The sequence below is a fragment of the Bubalus bubalis genome, chromosome 1 (assembly GCF_019923935.1).
Source record: "Bubalus bubalis isolate 160015118507 breed Murrah chromosome 1, NDDB_SH_1, whole genome shotgun sequence".
Classification (NCBI taxonomy): domain Eukaryota; kingdom Metazoa; phylum Chordata; class Mammalia; order Artiodactyla; family Bovidae; genus Bubalus; species Bubalus bubalis.
In genome coordinates, this window is record NC_059157.1 from 179,100,919 (window position 1) to 179,123,723 (window position 22,805).

At 46.6% G+C, this 22,805-nt stretch overlaps 1 protein-coding gene across 1 annotated transcript in view; it reads right to left on the minus strand.

Moving 5' to 3' along the window:
* Positions 1–22,805, minus strand: part of EPHB1 (EPH receptor B1) — a 463,088-nt gene that overhangs the window by 82,963 nt on the left and 357,320 nt on the right. The window contains exons 6-9 of the mRNA XM_025291403.3: positions 22,154–22,278; positions 14,875–15,037; positions 11,235–11,343; positions 10,324–10,388 (exon numbers count right to left, since the gene is read on the minus strand). Of these exons, the coding sequence (XP_025147188.2) occupies positions 10,324–10,388; positions 11,235–11,343; positions 14,875–15,037; positions 22,154–22,278 (462 nt within the window). The remainder of the gene's footprint in view (positions 1–10,323; positions 10,389–11,234; positions 11,344–14,874; positions 15,038–22,153; positions 22,279–22,805) is intronic.

Here is a 22,805-nt window from a genome sequence, read left to right on the forward strand (position 1 = left end):
GACATATCTAGCATGGTGCCGGGTGTACAGGAAGGGCTCACAAGCTGAAACACTCATGATTACTATCAGTAAATTGTTCTAGGAAGTGTATGGGGAGGTAGGAAGCTGGGGTGGTGGGGGTGGGCAGTGCTAAGGTTATATTAGTTACTTTAAAAATACCACCTTGTTATTTTGGATTAAGGGCTTTTAAATGATGTGTGCTAAGCTGTCCTACAGGAACTCTTCCACGAAAACTAATTAAACAATCTAGAATGCGCTGTAATGAATGGTTTGCAAGTAAAGACATATGTAAGGATGAATGAGAGAGGATTCTGAGTTAATGAGCTCCACAGATATTGGCCCTGATCAGTTCTGGGAAGGAACTATTCCCAGAAGGGAGAGTTTCATCTCTTAATGGTGCCAGGATTCATTCAGGCCAATGACGTCTGGGCAAATGTATCTTCATGGGAGAAAGTTCATCTTCTAATCACTGTCCGGTTTATTCATGAGCAGGTGTGCTACCTCACTGGCATGTGGAATTAAGGGGTGTGTGTGTGTGTGTGTGTGTGTGTGTGTGTGTGTATGCATGTATATGAGTACGTGTATATATGGGGTGTGTGTGTAAGCAAACAAATGTATATCCATGTATGAATGTGTGTATATGCGTGCATACACACAATGTCTCAGCTGCTGCTCTGGGCCAGGCATGGGCTTTGGTCATCACCAAAGTCTTTCACAAGAAACTGAGGAGAGCACGCAGCCTAGGAGAGCTGATATAATGTCAGTTTAGAACATCCTGCACCTATGCAGGGTAGGAATCGGTCTTTGTTTTCCCTGAAACTGAGGGTACGTTATTAGACTGAGGCAGGAAAACTGAAATCAGAAGTCTAAAATCGATTCAAACCCAGTTCTTTTGCAATGACAAGGGTCTGATACAGTCAGCTTAGGAATGGCCCTGGCTGGACTCTTCTGCTGAGGTGGTCTCTATTCCTAAGTCTGGAGAACCATTTGGCTGAACATGTGCTCTAAAGGCTCTCCCTGCATCCATCTTATCCCTGGATGACACATCTCGCCAGATCTCTCTCCCGCATCACAACTACCCTTTTTCTAGTCCCAGAAGGAGACGTGGGGGAAAAAATGCCTTCAGCTACGCAGAACAGGTCATTTGTCTTTTGGCTCATTTTGTGTTTCTGCATAAATCCTGCATCAGCCTGTTCCTGCTCCCACTTGCCAGTGAGCAGTTTTTAATTATCAGGGAAATGGTATTTAGTGCAATGAATCACCAGACAGTGAACAAGGAATTCACGTCAGCTGCGGAGTCGGGCACAGCCAAACATTTGGAGACAGGGCTCAGAAAATGTTCTCAGATTGTGAGTGTTGGGGAAATATTATTAATGGCAGTTACAATAATATCAGATGTAATATAGCTCTATAATGTAAGACATTTTATAATGCTCCGTTCAATGCTTCTCATTATTATTAGTGTTAATATTGCAATATTTATAGTATTTTATAGTTTCTGGTTATTTTCATTATTTTTAACATAGGTTATATACCTTTGGCACAAAAATGGTATGCACAGATCTAAACTGATTGATGGTGCCAAGAGAGAGAGAAAACTCTTCAATTTTATCATTTTCTAGCTTTCTAATTTCTATTGAAGGTATGATTTGCAGATATGTTTGTTCTTTGCTCTCAAAATTCATTTAAGCTATGACTAGGGTCACAGCCTGGATGGCTATAGCTTTAAAGGACCATAGTCCCAAGAGATCTGCAAAATCTTAAACATGAACCAAAGCTTTAAAGATATTAAGTTTGGGAAAAAATGACTCAGCCACTATCCAGAGCCTTCCTACGTGGTACGGAGCAGTCCGTGAAGCATAGCAAACTGCTGGCTATGGCTGGAGACTCTGGATCAGGAGATCAGGATGCTCTAAAAGGGGAAGAGGCTGGGACAAATTTGGGGGATGCTGGCAGATTGTGGGGTGTATCTAAAAAGTCAGCTTGACAAGTTTGCAAGTGCCAGGGTCCCAGGACAGGAGAGCATAGGCTGGGAAAGGGCCAGTTCTAAACAGGCAGTAACATTTGGGTATTAACAGTGGAAGGAGAAGATGGAATGCTGCCATCCAGTCCTCTTGCACATTCAGAAAGTACAAAAATGGTACCATGAACATTTTGTGGGTCCCATGACAGAGGCTTCAAGGGTGCCAGGAAGAGCCCAGTGCCTTCCTGCTGATGGAAGATTCCTGGAATCTCACAGCAGGGTCCAGAAAGCTAGTGTATTAATTAGGCTGTTTTCAGTCTTTGATACCTTGTGTCCCAGCAGATCTGATGGAGCCATGGGGAAGGTGGAAGGCTGCCCCTCCTTTCCCACTCTGGAGCCAAGGCAGACTTTGCCATACTCATAATTCACCTAAATTTAGTCCAGATATCTAAGCACAAGAGGGAAGCTGTTTAGGGGTTCCTGGGAGGGACCTCAGCCAGTCCTCTGCCTCGGGATGTTGATCACTCCTCATTCTCTCAGTGGTAACCCGTCACCCAACTGTGCCAGGGACCATAGGAGCCACAGGGAAAACAAAGCTCATGGAGCTCTCAGTTCACTGAGACATGAACTGGGGAGCAGTGCTGGAGAGTCTAGAGTCAGGAGCCCGCAACTGGAAATGAGCTGTAAGCGTAGCAGAAACCAGAAAAGGCAGAAGACTATGGATGCCAGTCTCAAAGTTAGAGACCAAAAAGGACAGGTCACATGGTCCTTCACTGATGAGGGACAAGCTTGGAGTGTCCCAAGGCATAGCTCAGAGTGATACCTGCCATTGCATGAGTGAGGAGAGTGTGGCCAGCTTGAGTGTGGAAGGAAGTGGGGTCCAAGGTGGAACACTGGATACACTAGTGGGAAGGCCTTGACTACCATCAAAGGCATCCGATTGCTGCCAGTGGACACACAGAGCTGACAAATGTGCCAGCAGCAGGGGAGGGATGTGCTGAGAACAAGACATCGGGGAGTTCATTTGGCTGGCAGCCCTCACCACTCCCATGCATTGTTATGAGGATGGGGCTGGAGGCTGAGAAAAGAGTTCTGAGGTTGTTGCAGTAATTAAGGTGCAAGATAACAGTTTTTAGCCAGAGCCTCACAGTGACAACAGCAGAAAAAGCAAGAGAAATTTCAAAGGAAAAACTGACAGCACTTGGTGAGCAATTAAAGATGAGGAATGAAGGAAGGACCAGAAGAATCTGAATTAATGTCAAGACTTCCAGAATCAAGTGGTACTATTAACTACATGATGCACTTTGGGAAGGAAACTTGATTGTCCAGGAAGTTTGCACACGTGGTTTTAGACTTTGAATGCATGGACGAAACATACGGGTGCCTAGAAGTGAGTCTGAAGACTCAGAATAGAAACAGAGCTGCAAGACTGGATGTGGAGTGGTGGATGTGGGGGACACGTGAGTGACAGCTGAAGCTATTGGTATGAAAGGCTAAGGAATGGGCAGTTTCCTAGACCAAATTTGCCAGGCATTAGAAACACTTCGCTCCACCTGCTTCTTGAGACCAAGGCCAGGAAAATGGGTGGATGTCTTTTTCTATGAATGAATGGAGGTCATGGGTACCCAGCCAAGGTTAGAGGAAGAATCCAAGAAGGGGAGCCCCAGGGTGGGGCACCGAGTCTGAGGAAGCTGTTCATTCAACCTTCTGTTTGGGGGTTTTACCACATTTCAAGATTTGTTCTTAAAAACACAGTCACAGCCTAATATGTGTCTCTAGGAGAAGAAAAGTGGATCACAGGCTACTTACTTCTTGATAGAGAAAGATATTTCAGGAAAAACAGTTTAACATCTCTCTACTTCTTGGGTATCAATGACTAAGACAGGAATGTCCTTCCAGACAAGGCCCCCTGTCTCTGGGCCACTGAAGTCCTGTCAGGAAGCTGAGGGCAACAGCCTAGGAGCTGGGGACTCAAAGAGTTAACCAGGTTTCTAGAACTCTGGCTTAGAGCCAACAGCAGCCACACGGGTGAAGCCAGCTCATTAAATTTATTTGGCATTTAATAAGCACCCACTGAACACTCAGCCACCTTTTGCACCTGGGGGCTTTTCCTCCTCTTCCCATAGGCCCTCATTTACTCCTGTTCAGGTACCTCCAGGAGAGGCAGCCAAATGCCCAGTCTGTCTCCCTCCTCCAGGTATACCTGATCTTCACCCTGGTGTACAAGGTGATTCCCAGCACACTGGATGCTGTGTTCTGTACGGTTGGGAAATCCCTCCCACCCAGAGTCAAGCAAGCTGGAGCTATAGGAAATCTTGGAGCTAGATGTGCTTCTGGGATGAATCAAGTCCAGTGTCTTACCTAAAGCAGAACTCCATTCTACAGCATCTTTTACTGAGATCTGTGTCTGTGAGGGCAGAGAGCTCACCCCTCTTTCCACAAAGCAGCCTGTCTCTGCATGGACAGTTCCAGTTTGGGGGGCTGTTCTTACACTGAATCAAATCTGGCCTACTTGGATCTCTCACTGATGGTTCCGTTTATCCTCACAAAGCACAATAGCGTCACCTTTCCTTTGCCATGATGGTGTCATGCTTGGTGATGACCCCTAGGTCCCTCCCTGGATGTGACAGTTGGATCATAAAGAAGACTGAACATCAAAGAACTGATGCTTTTGAACTGTGATGCTGGAGAAGACTCTTGAGAGTCCCCTGGACAGTGAGGAGATCAAACCAGTCAATCTTAAAGGAAATTAACCCTGAATATTCATTGGAAGGACTGATGCTGATGCTGAAGCCCCAGTACTTTGGCTACCGATGTGGAGAGCCGACTTATTGGAAAAGATCCTGACACTAGGAAAGATTGAGGGCAAGAGAAGGGGCCAACACAGGATGAGATGGTTGGATGGCATCACTGTCTCAATGGACATGAGTTTGAGCAAACTCCAGGAGACAGTAAAGGACAGGGAAGCCTGGTGTGCTACAGTCCATGGGGTCACAAAGAGTCAGACATGACTGAGCAGCAGAAAAAAGAAAAAAAAAAAAAAAACAGGTCCCTGCCTGCATTTTCCCAGCACCAAATCAGTTGGTGTCTCTGAGGTCATGACTTGGCACCCTCCATGGGCCGGCTGCTTTGTTGACAATATCCTTCTTGACATGGGGTTCCTAGAACCAAGAATGTCCCTTTAGATGTTTCTCACCAGTGCAGAGGACAGCATGTCCATGTATTACCTCCTCTGATCCAAACTTTAATCTTGACCACAGAGTCAGACAGACCTGAGTTTAAAACTTTATGTTGCAAATCACTAACTCCAAGACTCTGGACAGGCTACTGGATTTTTCTGAGGCTGTTTCCTCACATGTGAAATCTACCTCATGGGATGGTTATGAGGATTCAATTAGTTACTGTGCTTAATACAGTCAATGCTCAAGGTGGAGGCTTTGGGCAGTATTTTCCTGCTTTAGTGGCAGTGCTTAGCTTTTTTACTAGTTTTTTATCACCCCTATTAAGCATGTGATCAAGTAAATACATAAACTTTCTCATACAAACAGATAGCAAGTCAGGTCTCCTCCTTTTCTTACTGCTTTATTTTTGTTTTAACCAACACTAGCTTCTAGATTTATCCCTCTAACATTTTGTCTTGCAGATTTCAAATTAGCATTCAGAGCTGTTGGATAGTTCTGAATTTTGATTCTATCTTCTGTGGTGTTACTTATACCTCCCAACTGTTACCTACCAACTTGATAAGCATCCCTAGGTTTGCACCTGGCTATGATTTTAAAAAACAATCAAACAAACAAGAGATTGAACTGGACAAGGACTAAGATAAAACTGATGACTCCCTCCCTGGCTGACAGACTCATTAACCTACTTTCTTTCTGTATGAAGACCAACTCTGTACCCACTTTACTGTGCTTCTTCCCCTTAGGAGATCATCAAATATTTTGCCAAAATATGCAATGTCTTGCAAAGGCACAGCCCTAGTAAATGAGATGAGAGCCCCATGGTGGTGGTTTAGTCACTAAGTCATGTCTGACTCTTGTGACTCCATGGACTGTAACCTGCCAGGGATTCTCTGTCCATGGTAGTTTCTAGGCAAGAATAGGAGAAGTTGGAGTGAGTTGCCATTTTCTTCTCCAGGGGATCTTCCCGACCCAGGAATCGAACCTGGGTTTCCTGCATTGCAGGCAGATTTTTTACCCACTGAGGTATGAGGGAAGCCTGTATAACTTTTCTTAATAATAACTTTTAAAATAACCCTGTATTTAACCCTTAATAATCCCCAATGATCACTGAACTTAGTTTTAAATGTCCTGAACGCATCTGCTTCCCAGCTTCTTGGGTGTTTGGCAGGGACTGAGCTCACACTTGTGTTCTGAGGTCCCTGTGTTCAGTCCTCTTGTCCTGTGTGGAAATTAACGTGTGCCAATCTCTTATTTTGGATACATATCTCATTTGTTTTCAAAATTTCTCAAAGCTTAATAAAAATAGCTCTGTGATTATAACTGCAGTTGCCTGTAACACGGAGATGATTCTGTTAGGGCTGCTTTCTGAAAGCCCTTGACCCCTTCCCAAGCCCTCACCTCCTCTCCCCACCTCTGCTCACTCCATCCATCTTAGAATTCAGTGCAGTGCTAACTATCATCCAGTGTGTAGCTACCCAAGCCTTAGAAGTACCTGGTAGCATTTCCCAAATGTAGCATCAACTGGAACTTTTCTAAAGATAGATTCCCAAGCCCACCTGGATCATCCCATCCAGACAGTTTTTAGTCAGCCAGCATCTTCTGAGGACTGTCCCATGGAAACCATAAGAACTTGCCATCTGTCTGCCTCTTTCTAGACATGGGAAACCCACACTTACCCACTCATCCTTGAACATGAACCACAGGCTCCCGGGCTCTTCAGCTTAGCATCTGGCACCATATCCACGCACTTTCTCTTCCCTACCTGCCTTCCCTCTAGTCACTCTCACCCCAATCAAATCCTCCTTTATAAGTCCATTCTCTGTGCTGCAGGCTCAGAGCCTGCCCTGGAAAGCACTTGGTATTCTCAAATTGACAAGATCTGTTGCATCTCCACAGGCTAGAGAAGGCATTACATTTGCCAATATTTCTATTATGTCTCCTTCAGCCTTTGCATCAGCTTAAAAGGCAGGTCTGGGAGGACAGATGCCAGCAGACTCTGTATGAAGCCCTGTGCCCTGCCTGCAGGGAAGACAGGCAAGGGCCTTCTTGGGTACTGATGAGTGAGGCTGGGGAGCTGCTGCAGGTTTCTTGTCCCTTCCAGGGCAGGAAGTGCTGAGATGTCCAGGTTAGCATCCATGTCCCCCCCAGTGAGGTGCATGCATATAGGTAGCCCAGGAATGGTTGTGTGCACACTTGCAGATCAACTGCATCTGCCTTTCTGCCTCCTGCAGTGGGACCCAGAGGAGGAGCCAACAAACCACCATCTAGGACTCCTGAGATTGGTCCTCATGTTTTGACTTGCTCCTGACCTCCAGGCACCTTGAGCTTCTGCAATATGGAGAGATGATGGGCTCTGCAGCCAGGTTTAGAGAATGTGAGGTCCATCTCTGCCACCCATGAGCTGCAAGACCTGGCAAAGTCATGGAACCTCCCTAGATTAATGCCTGCCACTAGAGTGGTTGCCAGGGTTGGAGGAGTTGAAATGAGCTACCAGAATAAAGTTCCCCATGCATGGCACCTGGTAAGCTTTCCATAACTAATTATTCCTACCCTCCCCCATCTCTGGCCAGGTCTGTCCTCCATCAGAGCCTTGAGTTCCTTATTCTGCTTCGTGTGTGCTGTGTCTTCCCCAGCTCCACATCCCTTTGGCTGGTTCTCCAACAGTAATAGCATTAGTCAGAGTGACGGATGTCCATGGGAGAAAATGCACTGATGCAATTCAGTATGTGAGGCTATGAGTTCAGAGAACCAGAGTGCGGGAGAGGAGCCAGGTTTCAGGGACTGGGTAGAAAGAGGAGGGTTATTAATAGAAAGAAAGAGCATTTATAAAAGGAGGACATATTTAAAAAGAAGACAGACTTCTAAGGCAGCAGAGGGACTGAACTCTGGTGCAGGAAGAACTCTGTGTGCCCAAGTCCTGGGGATGAAGACTGCACAGCTTGTCAACACTGTGTCCTCAGCCATCCTCAGTGGTTTCTGCTACTGAGGACTGGGTGTTGGGTCTTCTGCAGACCCTAAGAACCAGGGAGGCTTGATTCTCTTGGCCTTAGAGGTGAGAATTCCCCAGAAGGAGGCTGTGAGCACTTTGGAAGCCTATCTGCGCATGTGGGTGACATGTGGCAGCCTAGGAAAGCCAGCCCCTCCAGAGAAGAAAGTCAGGTCTGAGGCTGAAGAGGCCAAAAAGGCAGCAAGATGCACCCCAGCTTGAGGCTTGGGAACTCTCTGTACCCCCAATGAAGGGTATAAGGTTTAACTTGCTTGCCTTTAAAAGGAGGGGCTCCCTCCGAGGGTATCCCATTCTCACTATGGGCATCTTTAGTTTTCAAAATGGCATTCCTCCTTTGGAGCCCAATTTTGTGTCCTCTGCTTTGAGGTGGACATGGCCATCTTTAAATGTTTCTTTCATCCAAAGAGTTCAAAGGATGCCAAATCTGAAATTGACTGCATAGTGGCTCTCAAGGCGGCCAGGCATCAGCCCAGAGCAGGGAGGTGGGGTGATGTCAGAACCCCAGAAGGCAGAGGCAGGAAGGCGGGGTGGTGGAGAGAGCCCACCAGGTAATCTTGATGCACCCTGGATGGGGCACCTCCACGTGAGAATCACAGACAAATCAAAGTCTCTGTCCTTAGGAAGCTAAAGACCTGCCTGGAAGGGAAATGCGTCAGTTTATATTAAGTGAAAGTATCTGAAGATTTTGCTTTGAGGTGCAAAATCAGAATGTGAGCAAAGGAGAGAGAACACATCAGGATTTCCCTCTAAAACCAGCGACATCTGGTTAAAATGGAGGCCCAGGTGGCCTGCTGGGGGAGAGAAAGAGGGACAGATGGACCTGGAGTGTTGCAGGAGCTGTGTCTGTAGCCTTAGAAGGGGGCTGCTCTCCCAATCTCCCTCCCCCGACCCCAGTTTGTGTTGCTGAACATGGGTGTGAGCTGGACCACCCTGAGAGAGCCTTGGGGTCTCAGCCGGTGCCCAGTCCACAGCCCCATCCCCATCATGACTTACAACAGCAACCCAGGTGCCAGGGGCTTAGTCCTTTACAGACCCTTGGTAGGTTCTTGGTCTTGGATTGAAAACCCTGGGGAACAAAGCCATATCTACAGAGCAACCTTTGCAGAGCCCCAGCCTTGCCCTCATTCTAATACAAACTCCTCTGTGGCGAAACTGCTATGTGGGCACCCCAGCATCACTCTCTTGCCTGGGGTCACCTCGGGTGAGAACTTTTGCCTCGGACCCCATTTCCACTCCCAGAACCACCCAGAGAAGGGCTGCTTATGGTGTGTGTAGACAGAGCCTGCTTTCCATGCTCACCACCCAGGGAGCAGGGAGAGGGGGCTGGTACAGCCACAGCAGCACTGAGGTGAGATGCGGCTCACGGAGGAGGCTGGAGACAGAGAGGGCAGAGCACACAGCGCCGGGGCAGGTTTCTGAGTGTGTCCGTGGAATTTGAAAGGAGTCATTTAGAAACAGCATGTCTGCGATGAGGATTGAAGCATTCTGCTTCCTGGAGGCAGGAAATAACCCGGCTGACCAGTGGGGACCTCTGCAGACCCTGCAGTGCTGCCCTGACACACTTCAAAGAAGAATTCCGACACAGGACTTAACATCACAAGTCGATAAAGGGAAATTTTAGTTATAAAAATATTATATATATAGGTTTTGAAAAAAGAGAGTAGATAATGAGTGAAAAACTTCTAAAGGCATTGCTTAAAAGAAAACACTTTGGAGATATCCCAACACTTTGGCCTCTTGGGCTCTGTTATCTTTTTAATTCCCTCCGTTCAAGTTCTCTGGCTTATCTGTGAATTTGGTTAACACATTCCCCAGCCGCCCCATTGGATAAGATAAGGCAGAAGATGTTAATAGAGAACCCTCCATCTTTTTCCACTGAGTTTGGTTTTAGGATTCATTGACTTGCTAAACCCAATCTCCCTGCATTCCGTGTCCTCTATGGGCTTATCAGTGAGGAAGATAATTTACCTGCCAGGCATCCAATAAGTGCCCATGATGGGTGGACACAGATGGGGTGGACAGCCTTGGTCCCTGGGGACCCAGCCTCTGGGCACTGGTGGCTGGGAGGGGGCTCGCAGTGGGGACGGGCCAGTCTGCCTATAAGGAGCCCCCAAGCACTTGCCTCTTGACTCCGGAGCTCAGGCGGTGAGTGGCTCAGGCTTTCTACTCACCTCGGCCCGTGCTGTAATGCTGGAGCTTATCACTGTACACAGCTTCTTTGCTGTAAGCACGTTTCCTGTGGACACAAGGGAGAGGAGCTCTCTCAGCCAGGGTATATCCACACCACTCTGCTCCCAGGACCTCCACCCAGGCCCCCTGTTCTGATGCGGGCTCACCGGGCTTCTCCTGGGGTTGGGAACTGCAGCTGTCAGTTAAGCGGAACTGCTGTCGTGGCCAGCATTCTAGCTTGACCATCTCCGTGGGCAGGGGGCTCTGCTTTCAAGTCAAGGTCTTTCAGAGGTCAGGCAGGGCCAGGGACTCTACAGAGCTTGGTGAGAGGCCCTGGAGGATGCCTGCTAGCACTCTGGCTGCACTGTGGAACTTTTCAGGAGAGGCCAGCTGAATCTAGGCTAACCACCCAAGGCAGCAGCAGCAGTATTAAAAATTCACTAGAACTTCCAGACCCACCCTCCTGCAGGACGCGCTTTTGCAGAGCTCCTCTTCCCCTCCTTAGCTCCCTGCTGCCCACCTGCACCCTGTGCCCAGGCCCCAGCTCTGTAGCCAGAGGATGGATTGAGGCACAGGGCGGATGTTCCAGAGGGTCAAATGCAATTTTGTAACTGTCACTCCAGGAAGATCATCGTGTGTAGAGGGGTTAAATGAGTGGGCAAAAATGAGGTTGGGGGACAAATGCTCAGAGCCTTGCCCAGCCCCTCCAGAGGATTTATCTCCAGCACAGAGAAAGTAAATGATCTGGAAAGTTCTAGGCTGCCCATGGACAGAGAAAGGGTGATGACTGGTGAGCCTGACGGTGTGTCCCTGAACGGTCAGGTCCTGTTCAGTTCACATGACCGGGAAGGGTCCATGAGCCAGCCTTCCTGGGTCTGAGGAGAGCAGGCAGGAGTGGGGCCAGGGGGCCTACCTGCTGCAGACGATGGAGATAGCCACCAGGGACACCACAAACACCACCCCAGCTGCTGCTGAGCCAGCGATCAGGGGCAGCTGCTCCCGCAGCTCGGACTTGTAATCATCTAGCAGAGAGAGAGGTATTAGAAGCTTCCTGTCTGCCCTCTGCATGGGGCTGCTACTCAGCAATGCCACCAAGGACATCAGAGTGATAGATAGGTAGAGTTTCTATACTTCAGAGCTGTAAGCCTGACCCAAACCAAGAGTAATCTTTAAGTCACACACACTCACAAAAGTAACCCCAAACAAATAATGTCAACAATAAAAGCAAGATAACAGTGACAGAGGACCTCACAACTAAGAGCTGATGACATTGGCCCTGGAGCAGAGGTAACTCTGTCTCCATGCACTCATGCGGAAGGCCTCTCAAAGGTCTGCCAGCCATGCTAAGGATACATCTAACAGGGGACATGGAAACCACTGCTGAAGTACCTTCTAAGACACAAAGTTGCTGAGATGCAGCCAGTCAACAGATTCACTGAGCAGAGGCTTAAGAGCATCTGCAGCCACCCAGTACCACATCCAGTTCTGCAGAGAATGAAGACACGTCAGGAAACAGCCCAGAACTCTCAAGCTCACACTCAAGAAGAATAGGGTCCCGGCTTCTGCCAGTGTTAGAAACACATGGGGGAGTGGCTGCCTGCGGGTCACAGAGGTGGACAGAGCTCTCTCAAACCCTGGCTTTATCATGGAGAAGCTTAGTGATCTTAGACAAAGCATCTAGTCTTGGACTCTCGGATTCTTTATCTGTTAAATTTTTAAATTAAATCATGTGACACATATTTCAGTGTCTGATGTATCACAGATGCCCCAAATACAAATTCTCTTCTCCTTAATCCATACAAACCACTCGGCCCAGGGGCCTATTGTTATTATTGTGGTTCTTCTCTCACTTGGTGTCAAGGAGCCATCACAGAATTTCAGGACTGAGGCAGATGGGGGTCAAGCTATGTATGTCCTATTACAACTGGGGCTGCCAGATACAGCGAATGAAAATATGGGATGATCAGTTACATATGAATTTCATGTAAACAACAAATAAGGTTTTAATCTAACTATGACCCAAATATTGCATGGGAGATACTTAGACAAACATTATTTGTTATTTACCTGAAATTCACATGTAACTGACCTGTATTTTATCTGCCCCCCACCCCATCATTCTGAGGTTCCCTGCTCTGCAGGTTTCTGCTCTGCAGAATCACTCAAGCCCAACTGTTAGACCCTTTTCCAGGTCCCTCCTCAGATCTACTGAATGGGAACCTCTGAGTGAACGGCAGGGTATCTGCGTGTTTACCAAGGACTCGGTGTGGTTCTTATGCGCCCAGATGTTTGGGAACCATGGTTCAACTTTGTGGCTAGAGGATGAGACTTGCCAAGACAAGGATATTGTTCTAGAAGCCTCCCACTCTCTAGAAATCAATTTTAAAGAGTGAAGGTAGAGTTTCAGTTTCCCTCTGCTGAGAACTTTTTGTAACATGTAACTTTTTTAAAAGTTAACTTGGCAAAAATAAAATAAATAAAAGGAACCACAGGGAGAAGTCCACGTAAATTAAAAAATTCCTAAGCCATGTGACCTTCAGCCCTTCAAATTGATTTCTAGATGTGTCCAGAACCAATATCCTTGGGTTTAGAAGTCTCCTTTACCCACGGTGTGGAAGGAGCATAAGAATCACCCAGAATGCTTGGCAAACATGTAGATACTTGGCAAACATGTAGATACTTGGCAAACATGTAGATACAGAGTATATACTATATCTACATATACTGTATATACTGATTTATACTGCTGTATAAATCAGTTTTTAAAAAATTAGGCAGCCAAGTCAAAGGTTAGCAGGTTGTAGCTAAGTGCAGCCCAGAACCACAGCAGCTCTGTCCCTTGTGGAGGTCACCAGTCCAAAGCACAGCCACTGACCCTGGGTGGGATCCCACAGGTCCTCCTCGACCCAATGACCCTATCACTGACAACCTTCAGACTCACCTTTGTGCTGCAGAGAGGCCTGAAGCCTCAGTGAACATAATTATTACTGATGTGTGAACCTCAGTCATTAAGACAAATACTCTCCAATTTGGCCACTTACCAGAACTCTCTTACATCCAGCCCCTCTTGGGTTTACAAAACTTAATTGCCAAATGTAAAAGGAATAGCCTTCTTGGGAGAAATTTGTTACTTCTTGATTTGTCTAGCAGAATTGCCAAGAGACCAGTGCTCACAGCTTTTTGAATTTTGGGCTTTTAATCCTGTGTACCTTTTGATGCCAAAGTGCCCATAAATCTAGATGTGAAGTAAGGTACAAAGAGGGGAACAGAGTCCTTAAGGAACTGAAGATGGAGTGTGTTCTTTTCACACCAGCAGCATCATTAATCTGGATAAACTGGCTCACCTTTCTATCCTAACTCACCATCCTCCAAATATGAGTCCAAACTCACCTAAAATAAACTCAGAACTGACTGCAAACTCTAATCCTACAGAGGCCAGACAGCTCACATTGAAGCATCCAGGTACAGACCACTGGGAAGTGATGAGCCCTGCATGGGGCGGCAAGCCTCCGTCTCAAGACAAAGTCCTCATGCTAGGATGCTCACCAGCATTGCCTTCTCTTACAATTTTTCAAAAGAAAACGGATATTAAAATTTTTATATGAAATCATTTGATTTTTAAATCTTTCTGATGACTTTACAGAGAATGTTGGCCTAAAATAAAATGTTTTTCAAGGGCAGAGTGTTTTCTGTATAATTTAAGTAATAAAGGAAAAAATTAAAGCCTTTCTATTTGAGAGGCTGGGAATAGACTGACACTTGGGAGCTACCAGGAAATAACTCATCAATGAATAAATATAGATACATAGTCAGTAGATAAATGAGTACATACACTATGGAAAGTAGCTAATGAAATAGACACCCATACACAAGTCTGAGGTTACAGGGAAACAGAATTTTATAACAACTAAAAGAGGTGATTTCAGAGGAGTAGCAGAGATTGTGACAACAGGGAACCAATAAAGCCCAAAGGTGGAAGTATTTTCAGGGACAAGATTGTCTAGCCTTGGAGGCTGCTTGGAAAACAGTGGCTGTTCTCTCTGGAGACACCTCAGCTGGACCTACTGGGGGTCACATGTGAAGCTGTTTTAAATATTCTGAGGTGTGTGGAACAGCCACTCCCCAGCGTGTCCCTCTGTTTCCTTCCCAGAGCCCTTAACTCATGCAGTGAAGCTGTGCACTCAGCTCCCAGCCCCAAGAGCAGAGGAGTAAAGTGGGAGTGACGGTGAAACAACTCAGAACCCCAGAAGAGCATGTCCTTTGATTTTGTGTTGGGCTCACTGCTCTGCAGACACAGGCGTGTGTGTGGGAGCCTCTGCGCGTGCACGGTACAGAGACCTGAGAAGGAAAACCCACTAGATGTCGAAAACCCGGCCAGGCTTCAGACAGATGTTCTGCCTAGTGAATGCAGGTCCTCCTGGGGGCAAACCCTTCTGAGGCAATTCCACTGGAATCCAGTTAGCAGCTGGCATTTCGGCTGTGACCACTGCCTCCTGGGGGCTTCTTCTCCCCCGACTGCCTGCCGTGATCCAGGTCACCCGCCTGCCCCTTACCGTCCGTCAAGGTCTGGAAGCACATCTTGCCACTGAACTTTCCATAGCCGGCCACGGTGCGGGCGCGCACCTGGACCACGTACACCATGCCGGGCCGCAGGCCATCAATCCGCGCGGTGTTGGTCTGGCTCCTGGCCATGGAGGAGTTGAACTCATTGTGTTCCTGCAGGAGAGCAAGGGAAAGGGGTTGACAGCCTGCTCCTGAGCACGGGGCCCCTCAGTTCTGGGTCCTACAGATCTGCTAGAAGTTGTCCCGAGCCCCAGGCCATCCCTTGAAACCCCACAGACTGGGCTGGACCTAAAGAATAATAAACAGACTCTGGACTGTGGGGTGGTGATGGTCTGAAGAGAGGTCTGAGTAAATGGCTGAGCTCTCAGGGCCTGGCAAGGGGACAGTCATTTTCTACTCCTTCCCCTCCAGGGATCAGAGACAGAATGATAAAGCACATAGAGCTTTGCAAACCCCCTCTCATCCCTGACCTCAGCAGAAGCAAATGGTCACATTTGCACCTACCTGCCTCTCTTTGCATTGCTTCTGCTGAGCCCTGGTCTTTCCTCTCCTGGTCACTCCTAACAATGGCTGTTCTAGATCACTCCTTAAAAGACCTCAAGTCCTTGGACAAATGACTTTGTGTTCGCTCTGCTAAAAAGCTTGAGGCCATGCTGGACTACCTCCCACACCTGCTTCTGCTTTCATCTTGGCATGTGTCTGTCTGGGTGCCCACTGTCCAAGTTCCTCTCCATCAGCATCTAGGGAGGGCATGCTCCTTCTCCCTGGAGAACATGGCCTCTGTCCTCACCCCTCCCACTATTTAGGGGGTCAGTCCCACTCTTCTGTGTCATTCTCTTCAGCACCTTCTGCCTGGCCCTCTACAGTCCCTGTCACCTGCACATAGGTATCCTCTGGTGCTCACAGACCTGCTGTGTCTTTCTTCCTTCTGACTCTCCCACCCATCACGAGTGCCTTACCGTGTCCTTGCTTGTGCTCTCTTTGCTGCTGATCTTGTGTAACATATGGTTTAGCCTGAACTTTTGTAGCTTCTAATCTTTTCTGCTACTCTCTTCCTACCCAATCCAAAGTTCTTTTGTAAAAAAGATCTGACTCCCTAAAGCTATTATCCAGTAGACAAAACTCCTAACTCTCAGTCCAGGGGCCTTTCATAATGAAATCAACTCCAATCTCTCACATCCCCCTGAGCCGCCACCTTGCTGCCTCTCCGGGTACCATAGCCCTGGCCTCCAGACCTTTGCTTAGGTTGCTTTCCCAGTCTGAAATGCCTCTCTCCAGGGGCTCCTCTGCATTCTCTGGTTTCCTTAAGCCTACATCCCTCAAGATCTCCTCTTCCAGGAAAGTGCCCCTCACTGTTCCAGCCCAAGGACTCTCTTCACTGCTGCCCATCATCTTTCTGCCTCGCCCGCATGCACCAGCTCATCTCTAATCATTTCCAAGTGACCACTGTGGAGATGGCAGCTGTTCAGAGTCTAGGTCTGCCCCTGTTTTGCACTGTGAATCTTAGAATAAAATGAAGATCTTAGGTCACCAGGAAGGAGGCCCCAAGTCCCACATGCAGATCTAGGGCACTGTGACGCGTTCTAGGCATAGCAGTTCAAGAGGCAGGGTGATAAATGAGGGGAAAGTTGTTGCCCAGTGTGGTCTGTGAGCCACATATTTAGTCAAAGGACGGAAGAAATGTTGGGAGTTGAACCCGGACAAAAGAATACAGTACAGTGAGAAGAAATTGCCATCATCTTAAAATATGTAGATGTCTACTGTGCAGAGATGACCTGATATGCAATCATTCATTCATTTGGCCAGATGGTCACCATGACAACACACTACCATGTGGTGCCTGCTACCAAGGACTGTGGGTATCAAGCCATGGTCCCTGCCTTTGGGTACACAACATCTTGGGGGGGGTGGGCTGAAAACTGCAGTGCTGAGTGAGTGACGGGGCAGAGGGCAGCTCAAGGGGTTATGAGGGTGCAGTAGAGGGCACCCCCAGCGCAGACTGATAAGGTGGTTGCGAGGGACTCAGAGAAAGGGTGGCATGAGTGAGTCTTGAAAGATGAAAGAAATTAGCCCCATGGATGAGTGAGGAGAGTAAGAACTGAATAGAGTATCCTTTGAGAACAGAATAAAACATGCAAAGGTGAGGCTGAAAGGAGATTAGGCACCTGCAAGTGACTGGGAGTCTCTGGAGGATAAGTGGCATGGGGGTGGTGATGAGTGACTTGGAAGCAGTTGTAAAGGACCCCAGGTGAGAGGCCATAGCAAATAGACAGCTGAAATTTACAAAGAGGCCCATGCTCACCCTAAGCAAAGCGATATCCACTGGCCTCTGGGCAAGATGGCCTGGGAAGAGATCACCCATACATCATTTGATCTATTTAAGAAGCAGGTGGATTCCTAACCCCACTCCACCCCCAATAAAGAATTCATCAAAAAGAAGGCTGTGCACTCTAGAAGGGGTGCCATCTAAAACTTTCATCGTTACTATCTTGACACACTGAAAACATAGTCTGAAACTACGAAAACATGATCCTTGCAAATTAGGACAAAATCCCATAGCTCCAAAATCTAGGCAGCTGCTTGACTTCTCTGGTTTTACTGTATTGGATGCAAGTGTTCACTTCTTGAAATATGTGAAACATCTCCTGGGCAGCTCTTTTCCTGAAAAATGTGTGCTGGTGTATTGGCATTTGGATGGTGAGAACCCATAATCACTTCATTGTCCACACATCCTTCAAGAAGTCCAGTGATTAAAATGAGTATCAGTCCTTGTTCTCTCAAAACCATTCATCAACCTCAGGCAGATAAGAGTGAAGAGCGGAGTTGCTTTTCCTTTTCTTCTTCTTCTTCTTTTTCTGGTTGCTTATGATTTTGTAAGTGTGAGGGGGACAGATGCTGCAGCTGTTGAGGGCAGAGACCATATCTTCTTTCTCCATCCCTAACATGTAGCATGGGGCTCGCCTTGCCTGGGTGCCCAACACCTCAGTGCTAATGAATAAATAAACAGTCCACTTTGGACCAGTAATTTGAACCCATGGATGGAGCACAAGATATTGCCAAGGTCTGAGTGAGTTCCTGTCAGAAAATGAAGAGTAGAAATAAATTTGAAGGGTATAAATACCCAAGGCCTAAAGCAGTCTGTCCTCACCCAGTTAATATGAAGAGCGAGTCGACGTCTAAATGCTTAATCATTAAGACAGCCAAGAGCAGCTGTAGATGTTCTCCCTTGGTTTGCCTATAAGCACTGACGTCAGGAGTGAAAAGTGCTACAAGACAGTAAACAAGAGAGAACATGAATGGAAGCATATTAAAATGGGGAAGAAGATGAGCATGGGAGAGTTCCTGGGAGTGTCATCAGCTTGATGGCATCTGAGCTCTCTATTAATGAGCTATTGGAGGAGACAAAAGCCTCATTGATTCCACTCACAGTACTGAGGTTGACAGGTGTTCCAAGCACAAACCAAGAGAGTGATGTGGAGTGGGAGACCCAGACTTGGAAAACTACAGCCTATGACCAACTACCTGTTTTTGCAAATAAAGTTTTATTGGATCCCAGCCATGCCCATATTCTATCGTCATCTATCTATTGCCCATGGCTGCTTCCTGCTATAAAGGCACAGTTGAGTAGTTGCAGTAGAGACTATGGCCTGTAAGCCTAAAATATTTACTAGCTGGTCCTCACAGAAAAATGATGTTGAGTCCTAGTTTAGAAGAAGTGGCACAGGAAGAAGGAATGATGAGTTCTATTTCTTTGGGTTGAATCCAGGACACCTACTGGGCTGAGTTCTGTTTGTATCTTCTAAAGACCAGGATTCCACACCCCTGTGGAACAGGCAGGCAAATGATTCTGGCTATAAGTATTTGGATTGAAAATTAAGATACACTGTCTTATTTCCGAGGCCAACAACATTGCATCAACATTGCATCCAGTCTTTCATTGAACTCAGAAATATACTGAAATATAATAAAAATATCTACAGTTCCAATTCTGTGGTTCCCTAGCTGTGGCCCGTGAGGTTAAGGGTAGATCATTTGACCTTTCTGTGACTTAGTTCTATTATCCATAAATTGATTATACTCAACTATCAAGTATCTTTCATTTCTTTTGAGAATCAGAACTAATATATCTGTGAATATCTGGCATATAACTGGCACTCAATATGTGATGAATTATTGCCATTGTGATTATTATTTCAAAATACCCTCACAAGATAATGTCCTTTCTTTAGAAATTAGAGATGGTCAAGGCAATGTAATGAATTTTATATTTGAGCACTTTATAAGCAAGTGAGACTTCTATTATAATATGTTGAATGGTAACCAATGCTTAGGCAAAGAATCTTCTCTTTCAGGAAAGCATTCTATCCTCTGGGACAATGATCTGCCTCACTGAGGTATGGAAGCCCCCTCTGGCATTGAACTGCTGTGCATGTGTTCTGTTAATAATTAGCATAAATTATTGAGAAGTAGGGACAGGATCTATAAGGAAGAATAAGCCTCCTTCATAGCATCAGAAGGCGAAGTTAATTGCAGTTTGTTTAGTGGGGAGGCTTGCATGGACAGGGAAAGGCTGTGGAGGAGTTGGGCGTGCGTGGCGGAATGAGGAGCTGGGGGACAGAGGCCTGAGCCTCATGGTTTCAGTTCTGAGGCTTTCACCCCCTCCTTTGGTGACTGCCCTTGGCACAGTGGGAGAGGAGAAGGGCAGGTGGTCTCCCATACATCCCACCCCTTCCCAGCACCACCACAGGCTACAGGGCAAAGACTAGAGACTCCCTTTCTAGCTGTGTGATCTGAGTAAGTTGGCCTTGTTTTTTTAAACTTCTTTATGTATTTGTTTCTTTACCCAAAACAATGTTATTAATATTTACCATGCTGGACTGTGAGGGGGGGAGATTGTTTAGAAAGTCTCTGGCACCCAACAGGGGCACACAAATAAGACATTATTATTTATTTGAGATGAGCTACAAGGCTCAAGTTCATGTGTGTATGGGAAGGGGAATGGGTGTGACCTTACTGGTGACTCTGACATCACACCATATATGGCCAAGCATGATATTCTATTGAAGAAGGTCAACTTGAATTTGGTCCAGGTCAACTTTGGTGATGAAATGAGGTCATGAAATCGATAGGTCCAGATTGGTCAAAAAATTTTTTGCATTTGTCCAACATTGACTTCATTAAATGATAAAAAATATATATATATATCTAGTAAATAAAGACCCTCAGTTCAAAGCTGAATGAAAATAATGGTGGCTTATGAATCCAGATTATGTGAATTACCCCCAGTTCCCTGAATTATCAGAATCAACTGTGAAACTCAGAATCCTCTAAATGAGTAAATAGCTGCCTAATGCTCACCTTGCTTGCAAATTTGGCTATAACAGCTGAAGGGCACACCTCCTTGCAGGCTAGATCGGTGATCCATCTGGACTTCTGCTTTCAGGGAGGTAAACTGGTGACTTTTACAAATGTGAAAACTGACCTAGAGTAAGTGGTTCAGTAATGGGACCACAGCTGTGTGGTTGTCAGTTACAGACGGCTCTGGAAATGAAGGCTCCCTTCCCAATGCAGTCATGCTCCATTTCAACACTGCATCCATGTTGGAGTCTGCAGGTCTTCATCCTAGAACCTCTTCTTATCTCCACTGACCCACTGGACAGTCTCACCTGGGCTCAGGGCATCCACACACTGACAACTTCCAAATGGTCATCTCCAGCCCAGTCCACTCCTCTGAACTCCAAATGTGCATAGCTGCCTATTGCACATCTCCACTTGGCTATCTCAGAGGCATTTTAGACACGAAGCTGAATGGTCCCTTCCCTCAGCCCAGACATGCTCCAGTCACGAGTGATCCTGTTCTCAGTCATCCTAGTGACTCAGGCCCAAACACTCCCAATTGAAAATCCAACCTGTTGGAAATCCTGTTGGCTTTGGCTTTGTCCCCCATTTTTGTCTTAGATTATTATAATCTAGCAGGTCTATTTTCAGTGGAAAAGCTTGAATGATCCTTTTAAAATGTAAGTCAGATTCTGTTTCCCTTCTGCTCCAAACCTGCTATGGATCCCAATCTCATCTGTGGAAATGCTCAGGTTCTTACAGCCCAACATGAGCACCTGCTCGGATTACCTCTCCCCTAACTATTGTTTTCCTGTTGCTCATATGACTCCAGTCATGCTGGTCTCCTTCCTGCTCCTTGAACCAGCATTCATTATCTGGCTGCAGGGCTTTATATAGGCTCTCTATCTCCCACATGCCTGCTATACAACACCCTTTCTTCCTTCGGGTCTTTACTTAGAACTTACCTTCTCCAAAAGCTTCACTTTTACCATTCTATTTATTTTTGCAACTACTCCTCCCCCAAACCTGACCATTCTAATCCCATTTACCCTGATCTATTTCCCCCACTTTACAATCCTCTTTTTCTAACATACTGTATGATACCCTTATTCATTATGTTCATTATTCATTTTCTGTCCACTTGAATTAGAAAGTAAGCTTCTTGAGGGCAGGAATCCTTGTTTTATCTCTAGTATATCCCAGAACATTACTTGCCAAATAGCAGGCACTCAAAAAAAAAAAATACTTGCCAAACAAATATAAATGAATAAATGGTGTTTGCACAAATACCGTATTGGGTCAGTATATAAGAAATACTGTATTTTCCTGGGATGTTGCAAGTGTTACAGTTCACCATGGTGGGAGGAAAGCCCTACTTCCCCCACAGATAGGCCAGGGGTAAATACCACAGGGCACCATTTCCCTTTTCTTGGCAGAACATGCCCTGTTGTAGTCCCCAGCAACAGCTACAAGAGAACAGTCAAGATGATGTACAAACTTCTATTTCTATTAATTTCTAGCTCTCGTTTCTTCATTTCCACTTAGATATTTTAAACCTTCATACATACATCAGTACATACATGCATATGATTTATAAATAAAAGATCTTTGTAGCCCAGCAAACACATGTAGCAAGTTGGTGAATGGGAGAATGGAATTGGTCCTGTCCATCCACGACGGCCCAGTGAGTGGTCCAGACAGCGGGGTAGGGTGTTGGAAGTTTCTCTCTTGAGTTGGTGCAGAAAGTGCCTGAGCGCTGGAGGCCTTTGCTGGGGCAGAGCTGGGGAGTGCTCTCAGGGAGCCTCTGGCCTCTGTCACCAGATTCTTCCCCCCATCAGGACTCCCTCCAGCCTGTATCCCCTCAGCTGACTACCATCCACACAACAGTGGCTGGCCCTGGATCTTGCAAGCCTGCAGGCAGGGCTGGCTTACCTTCTCATAGTACCGGATCTCATAGTCCAGGATGATGCCGTTGGGTTGCTCCGGCTGTGGCCATGACAATGTGATGCTCCTCATGGTGGCACTGACCTGGTGCATGATGGGAACAGTGGAAGGGGCTGCAGAGAGAGGAAGAGATAGGGCAGATGAAGAGACCCTTGATGATATGAGAAAGGTTGTCTTTCAGAGATAAATAGGCAGAGAAATGCTATTGGGTTGGAACGCTGCCTTTTCTTTCTCATCAGCTCAGCTGGAGCTACAGAACTTCCTGTAGGTTTTTCAGAATTAATGGAGTTTGGGCACCAAAGGAGAGAAAAGGTGACAATTTAGGACATGAAGACATGTATGACGGCAGGAACTGGAGTGAACAAGAAGAAGAAAGATTTGACTAAAACAAGAGATGGCTGGAAAAACCACAGGAGAACAGTATGAACTGACAAATCCAGAGTCAGGCATGAAGGGCGTGACCAGCAGGACAAATCTATGCTTCAGGTAGTGGATCACGAAGAGCGATGGACTGCTTTTGAGCAAATGGTGTTGAAGGAACCTCAGTCTTGCAATAATGGGGTGAGCCATCACAGAGAAGAGAATGTGGAGGCAAAGCCTGTCAGCGAAAGAGTCGAGCTGGTCAGTGCTGAATTGCTGT